Raw genomic sequence first — 7,845 nt, forward strand, 5'->3', positions numbered from 1 at the left:
TTGTAGTATTATTTAAAGGCACAAAGTGCATGAAGTGTGCCCTGGCCCAGCACTACTTTGCTGGGCACGACTGTGTGACCTCTTGGGCCTGGAGGTCTGTTTCTAGTGTGATGGAAATTATTATTCGATCATGTATTATCATGTGATTCATATATAATCATGTTAATCCTTTCTCTATGTAATCCTATATGAATAGTTTAGTCTGCACATTCTGTCTTTGTATATTGTGTGAACAAAACGACTGCTGAATCAGCTGCTTCGTGATCTTGCATGTGTCGTGCGACTAATCCTGATAAAGAGGATCTAGCAAACTGTGTCTGTCCTGGTGGAACAGAGCATCCTGATATGTGCAGAAGTGCTTAGTGCAACAAGGAGCAGGAAATGGGTATACAGGATGACAGGACATCCCTTCCAGGATGTGAAGTTTAGGTATAAGGAGCAGAGCCAGTCTACCCCTTTAGAACTTTTGCTTAGAGCATTAGCTCTCACACAGCTGTGTTTTGTATGCCTTATTTTCTTTATAAAATTACTCTTTTAATCACGTCTGACTTGCTGTTTATTCAAAATTCCACCACAGAAATTGGTGTAGTCGGCAGGATCAGCAAGAGGCGAGAGGTTGACGGTTCCGAGTGTCGAAAGGGTAGGCCTTGCCTTTAACACCCTACTCAACACAGTTCCGACCTAGTCTGTTGGGGTGCTGCTGCTTGGAGTTGGGGCTGGTGTCGGAGCCTTCTTACAGTGTGTGTGATGTACCCAGGTTGCTCGTCCTTCTATTTTGACAGCAGTGTGGGTTGTTAACAGGACTTGGTGTGGTCCTGTCCACCGTGCTTGGTTCCCTTTGGGGAGTGCTGCGCACAAACAAGACAGCTGGAACAAAAGTTTTGGGTAAGTATTGTGAGTTCTGGCGCAACTTTAATATGCTGTCCACGATTCCCCCTTTGCTCATATGGCTACGCCCATGAGCAATTCTGATTAGGCCCTGCATGTATGATTTGGCTAGGCAAGGTTTGCCCGTAGGTGTGTGTGTCCAAGCACCATCGTACACTGCGCAGTCTAGTTGTCTCCACCTGGTGCGTTCGGTGGCGGTAGCCCCTGACTGAATCTCCCGTAATGTGGCATGCGGGGTAGCAGCGGTTTCCTGTATTGCTTGCACAGCGGTGTTAGTTGCAGCTGCCTTTGTTACTCTATCTACAAAATTATTCCCCTTGCTGATTTGGTCTTCTGTAGTCCTGTGAGCTGCACACTTAACAACTGCAATTGTCTTTGGCAGCAAAATGGCTTCTAGCAAGATGGTGATGTCTAATATATTTACCCGAGCTTGTCCGGAATTGCCTATGTTTCCATATGGCTCCAAAATCATTAACAGTTTTGTCTGCAGCTAATTGGCATGCTTCCGTCAGTGCTACTGGTTCAGCAGCCTGCGCTGAATAGGAGGATGGTAATACTTCTGTTTCAAGTATTTCATGATCTGTTACTGCCGCGTATGCCGCCCTATTGACCCCTGTGTCGTCCCTGCTTGCTGACCCGTCCACATAGAGGCATAGGTCTGGGTTACTTATGGCTTCTTCAAAGAGATCAACCTGCGGTGTACATACTTAAGCTAAGACTGCTGTGCAGTCTTGTGGATCTCCATCCTCCTCCGTAGGAAGGAGTGTAGCTGGGTTCAGTGTTATACACCTTTTGACAGTTATATTAGGCATATCTAAGAGGGTAGTGTGGTATCTCAGCTACCATTGGGCTGATAAGTGTGACACTCTTTGGTCCTGCAGTATTTGGTGTACTGCGTGTGGGACTAAAACAGTAAGAGGGGAGTATGCCACTATGGTTTAGGTAGCAAAATTATGGCTTGTGCTCAGTTTTGAGACAGCCCGTGTGTATTTCCCTTAATGATATGCCCCAAGAACGTCACTTCTTCCTTACAATTCTGTAATTTTGCTCTACTAGGTCAATTACATGTATGTTACATCTGAAATATTTCCATGAGCTTTTACGCAACAAACTAAACAAAGGTTAGGAACAGGCTAAATCAAATCAGGCTAACTCTCAGCAGGTCAAAAATACTTCAGACTGCAAACTATGACCTAGTATTTTATCAAATTTGATCATAATTGTAACGCAGGGAGGCTTGGCAGGATACAAAAGAGGAGCCGTGATGCATACAGCGATGTTTATTTAGAGACATGGAAGACAACGTAGCACTAAGGCTATCGTGGGATCAAACACTGACAACGTTAATGTTTACACAAAGGACTTATATACGCAAACAATAACAACACAACGAAGAGCAGGCGTGAAACACAAGGGGGCGTGGCCACACGGATGAACACACACACACACACACACAAGCAAACACACACGGGGAGACGTTTGGGGGGAGGAGCCGTACAGTGACAAGAATATGTTCACACATGCTCTCTCTCTCTCTCTCTCTCTCTCTCTCTCTCTCTCTCCCCATCCTTTCAGCCTTTGGGTTTCAATAATACCCCCAGGGCAGACAGAGCCACTATTCAAGCAATGTAATAATGTAATATTCTGTAATATTCTGCTCTGGCTTCTCCTACCTCTGCAATGACATCTTCAGCTTTTATTTCAGTGGGTGTGGCATAGCCACTCATAAATATTAATGTTCCCCTGCCTGAGCTCCTGAAGTTACTACAGCCTATTAAAAAAAAAAAAACCTAATGAAATATGCAATTGCTTATAGTAGATTGTTCAGCCTTTTATATTCAGTTATTCATGACTATGGCTAGGCACCCCTGTACCCAATGATGTCCGCATTTCGATGATTGTGCTCATTTTTGAGTATCATGTGAGCTAGTAACATCTCAGCAAAAGAAAGGATTCCAAATGTGCGTTAGACTTTACAGTAACCTAAGACAACCCTTTTGCACGAAGGGAACTGATAACTATGCACACCCTCCATTATGTGCAGAAGATATTTAAAGTGCAGGACAGTCAAAGCATTAGGTGTGCGCGTGCGTGATGTTATTAACGTGACAGTAAAAGCTCACCATTTTTAAACGGGGGCTGATCGACTTTCCACTTATGCAAGACAAGAGTACATGTCAAAAATTAGAGACGAAATGAGGGGTTAAATGCTGCAATTAGGCATACAGCAGTCAAAGGCAATTTGGAAACACACTTAGAAAACAAACTATAAGATCATGATTTACACTAAGAAAACAAACAAACAAACAAAAAAATATATAACTGTCATATAGAAACAGAATACAAACTATCTTCCAAGATTGTAACTTATTTACATAATTAACAAAATATGAATTAATTTAAATTCTAATTATTCACAACAATAATGCTCGGTGACTAGAAATCGATTCTGATTGTAGCTTCATGTAATCCTGTAGCTACCAGTCTCTTTCAGTGAAAATGGTCAGGTACATTTATGTTACATCTGAAATATTTCCATGAGCTTTTATGTAACATACTAAACAAAGGTTAAGAACAAGCTAAATCAAATCAGGCTAACTCTCAGCAAGTCAGAAGGACTTTAGACTGCAAACCATGACCTAGTATTTTGTCAAACATGTTTGTTATTACATTATCAGTGACTTAGCCTTGTTAAAGTAGACGAGGACTTGTGCTCGTGAGAGAGTGACAGTAAGCAGCAGCATAACCTTGGAGAGCAGCACCCGCTCCGAGTTACGCGTACGCACCAACGGGTCCGTGCATCTCTGACTACAGGTGATCAAACCGGTACAGTGTGCTGGCGTAAGTGCCATTGACCACTCTAAACTGGAGTTTTGAGTGTATATACATGGAGGAAGGACAAGTAGTTAAAGAGGATTACGTCTCCACGTGTTGTGGTTGCTGGCGGTACTGGTCAGCGCAGGGCACGTGTGTCAAAGCCGGACATGCTCCTGTTCAGCGATCTGGCAATGCAAAACAGAGAGAGTGAGCCTGCAACAGAGTTCCACAGTTTTAACAAGAATTTTGAATTATTGACAACTCGCATATAAGAACAAAGTGAAAGATTTACATTAGTGTCATGCTTTTATGTTTCCAGGAGATGAACTCGCCTGCTTTTCAGAGACGTGCAGAGCGGAACTTTCAAAAAGCTTATCAACGTGACGAGAATGTGAGGTTTAGGTTCATCTACAGTGGTACAGTAACAATGTGAAATGTGGATATTGAGGTCAGCATCACTTAAGAGTGTATGTGTGAAACATCCTCGTCACCATAAATGTTGTGTTGTTACATAATTAAGCAGTCCATCCAGTTTCATTTACTTGACTTATTAGCAGCCTGTGTCCACGGTCTAACTGAAGTATTTTTATTTTAATTTCCTCCATGTTGTTTATAATAGGCCTACAGTAAGAAATCCTTTTAAAGGTGATCGCCATTTCTCCCACTGTATACTGTTGAAGCATACAAGTTTTTATTCAGTGAGAGATATGTCATTTATGGGGATTAGGTACAGCGTGTTTTGTTCAGGACATTCGTGGCGATATATGTGCTAAATGGGATTGTAAAATAACTTGCTAGCTAGCCATGTATTTGGACAGAACCTGAATTGTGTTACATGGGGATTTCTATCCCATGTTTTTAAGGCTGCGTTATGTACAGCCTAGCATAAATAAATACGCAAGAATGCAGAGCACGAATAGTCGTTGCTTGCAATCACTAGACAATCACTAGCAACTACATTTGCTAATCATCATTTTCTCTTTAAAGTTGGTGTAAATCTAAAACTATTGCAGACGTGACGTGCGATGTCATAATGCATCCGCATCAATTATGCAATTATGATGTAGTCAAAGAACAGATTTTTCAAATGAGCAATTTCTGTGAACCAATTTTAGTCTACCGATCACATTTCTGTTTTACCCAAACGATCTCTTCTGTTATCAAGTAGTGCCGGTTAGTTGGATTTTCAAAACAAAATTTATTATGGGTCAGTCCAGTAGTTACTACTGTAATCCAAGATGCAAGGAACCTGTTCCTTCTGAGAAGTATGAAAAGGAAAACCATGGGATATTTGGTCAATATAGGAAAAAGAAAAATGAAAAGACACGAGCCCAGATCCCTGCCAGAACATTCACACAAGTTGTGCTATTCTTCACTTGCTGTTGTCGGAAGGGTGTTAATAGAAGGAACTCCACCTCAGATGATGACTTCTTTAAGGGTAAGTTCTGACCACAGCCACCACTTGGATGAACTGTGTGTGTGTCTGAGAGAGAGAGAGATCTACGTAGAAGTGTTCTAAGTATCTATACAATGCTAATAAGACATTTTCTGTTACTTTTTAAACAGATACTAGAACAAACCATTTAACGAAGAATGACTTGACTACTCAGACAACTGAATCAGCCATAGTAAGTAAAGTAGAACCAAGACAAATGATTTAAAGCCATACTGAGGCAAGGGACAAAAGCCACAAAAAATGGAAAAACAGCTATGGTGAACAGTGATGCTAATTTAATGCTTGTACTTAAGTACACTGAAATGTCTCTGAATATAAATTACAAATGCATTTCAACAAATGTTGGAGAAATTAATTAAAACCACTAATGTAAATGTATTTAGAATATATTTAGGACACATACATTTAGCATACGTAATCTTTGTCAGTTACAGGAAAAAAAATACTGTTGGTGGGTTTTTTGTTTGTTTGTTTTACATTCTCCTTACTATAGAATTAACAGTCGACTGTTCGGTGACTTTGCATGCTGAGTTGTAACGCTGATTATTGGTATAATTGTGGCGAGAATCAAAATCAACACTAGCTAAAATGACTGAATGCATTGGAATTTATTGTTCCAATAGCACAATTTGAATGGGTCTACGGTACCTTAGTGTGTCAGGTCCTGTTATTTCTGTTGAACATTTGGGGGCACATTTTTACATCATTAGGCCTGCAGGCTATGTGATAATGGATATGCGATAAAAAATTGTATTTGTTTCCTTTCCAGTCCAATACAAATGATAAATTACAAATGTATCAAAATGTAATTAAAGTCATATTTCAATTAAATGTATTTAAATACTGGTCAACAATATTTCTACTCATATCTACAGGTGGAACTGGACTCTTCCAAAAAGACAGAACCTCCACATATGAATGTCATGATGTTTCCTGAAAAGACTCAGATTTTCCATGACAATGACTGGGATAAATATATTGAGGACGTGGAAGCCATCTTTGCTAGAGTGAGAAAGTCTGCAGTGGAGCAGAGCAATCCTAACACTTGTTTTCCACAAATTCTCACAATGCTATGAACTATGCATTTCAAGTAGATGTAATTAAATATTGCTTAACACTGTTTCTCCTCATAGTTGCAGTTGACACTGGATTCTTACAGAAAGATGCGAGATCCAGATGTGAATTTTAAGATTGTTCCTCAAACATCTTTTACTAATGATGTTTCCTATGAAAATGATGCGGATCAACTGATTGAGGAGGTGGAAGCCGCATTTGCTAGAGTGAGAAAGTCTGCAATGGAGCAGGGCAATCCTAACACTTGTTTTGCATAAATACTAACAATGCAATTAAATATGCATTTGGAGTAGATGTAATTAAATATTGCTCAACACGGTACTTGTGTCTGCAGGTGGCCAAACAGTTAGAAGAAGAAGCCATACTTGCTAGGGAGGATATGGCTGCATAACCTCTGACAACAGCAATAAACGGCACTAAGAATACTCTGATATTTTTCAGTCTAATCCCTGCCTATGTTGTCTGCAACACATTCAATTCCACCATGGATAGTAATTATATCTTTTTTTTTTTTTTTATCTCACAAACATTCTGAAAGTAACATTTCCTACAGCTTTAAAGATACAATCACCATACTTGGCACCCACACTATTTTTTCCCTTGATGTCCACTTACATCTGTGTGGCTTAACAATCACAATTCATTTTTACACAACCAATTTCCAACCTCTATATATATATATATATATATCTCGTTCAGCAATTTATATATGATAATACAAGGCAGTAAATTAAATTGGGCTGAACTGGACAATAGTACCTGGCATGAAAAGTATGTCGTAGAGAGAGTAACAAAAAACTCAACCTCTCACCTCGCGCTCTGAGATGTCTCCGTCACTGTCTGTAGTGTCCTCTAGGATACTGCTGCCCTCACTAAAGTGTGTCACCCTGACCGGGTCAAACATCTCTTGAACATAATAACTACACAATGGAAAATCAGCTTCAAGTACTGCATTGAGCAAGAGTGCACTGTAAATGGCCAGATACAAATGGCAATGTCAGTAGTAAATTTATATATGCAGTCATGGAACAGGACCTAGCTGTAGTGTACAGCTTTAAGGTGCATATTATGATCTGCTCTTACCAATCATCCTCCTGGCTGTGTCTTGCTCTTTTGGCCAAATGTTTCTCTTCCAAAGCAGACAGACCAGACACGCTGCATATTACCCCGTGAACTATAAATAAACCACATGTATAATGCCTTGTAAACAATGGAACAAGGGAAATTTGAATTGTGACTACTCTGTTAAAGGGGCGGATAAGGCACCCCACCCAAACCCCCCGAAAGCTGTTCTGTTATCCCTAATTGCTATGCAATAGTCCTGTGATTAACTCAAAGGCTGGAGAAGTTTCACCTTTCTCTACTTGAATCCTGAAGGCCGTTCGGTTCCGTCGCCCACAATCCATCCTGTGTAATTGAACATTCACATCATAACTCGACCCCGTGTAACAGGGCAAACTCACTCGGATGGGGGAAAGGATCACAGACTACCTGTACTGCTGCTGCAACTCTGCGGCCATTCCAACAACATCCACATACGTTCCAGCAACATCCTATTATAGGACACAGTGTATCTGGCTTAAGTACACCCATTTAATAGCATGTTGGAC

At 40.5% G+C, this 7,845-nt stretch overlaps 1 protein-coding gene across 1 annotated transcript; it reads right to left on the reverse strand.

Annotated features, from left to right (window-relative positions):
* Positions 1–2,647: 2,647 nt before the first annotated feature.
* On the reverse strand, positions 2,648–7,819 carry LOC118240723 (nuclear valosin-containing protein-like). Its single transcript, XM_035522569.1, has 5 exons — positions 7,727–7,819; positions 7,590–7,642; positions 7,319–7,409; positions 7,047–7,155; positions 2,648–3,890 (listed from the first exon to the last, which is right to left on the reverse strand). Exons 1-5 carry the CDS (start codon positions 7,753–7,755, stop codon positions 3,861–3,863), a joined length of 312 nt encoding a protein of 103 aa, XP_035378462.1. The 5' UTR covers positions 7,756–7,819; the 3' UTR covers positions 2,648–3,860.
* Between the last annotated feature and the right edge of the window lie 26 nt (positions 7,820–7,845).

The sequence above is a fragment of the Electrophorus electricus genome, chromosome 24, assembly GCF_013358815.1.
Source record: "Electrophorus electricus isolate fEleEle1 chromosome 24, fEleEle1.pri, whole genome shotgun sequence".
NCBI classification, from domain to species: domain Eukaryota; kingdom Metazoa; phylum Chordata; class Actinopteri; order Gymnotiformes; family Gymnotidae; genus Electrophorus; species Electrophorus electricus.

Bases quoted from the DNA above. Each gene is read 5' to 3' on its own strand.
- LOC118240723 (XM_035522569.1), bottom strand. From the start codon at position 7,755: ATGGCCGCAGAGTTGCAGCAGCAGTACAG. The intron at 7,156-7,318 runs GTAAGAGCAGAT...TCCATTGTGTAG, and splicing joins CACAGCCAGGAGGATGATTG to TTATTATGTTCAAGAGATGT. The intron at 3,891-7,046 runs GTGAGAGGTTGA...TTGCATTGCCAG, and splicing joins GAGACATCTCAGAGCGCGAG to ATCGCTGAACAGGAGCATGT.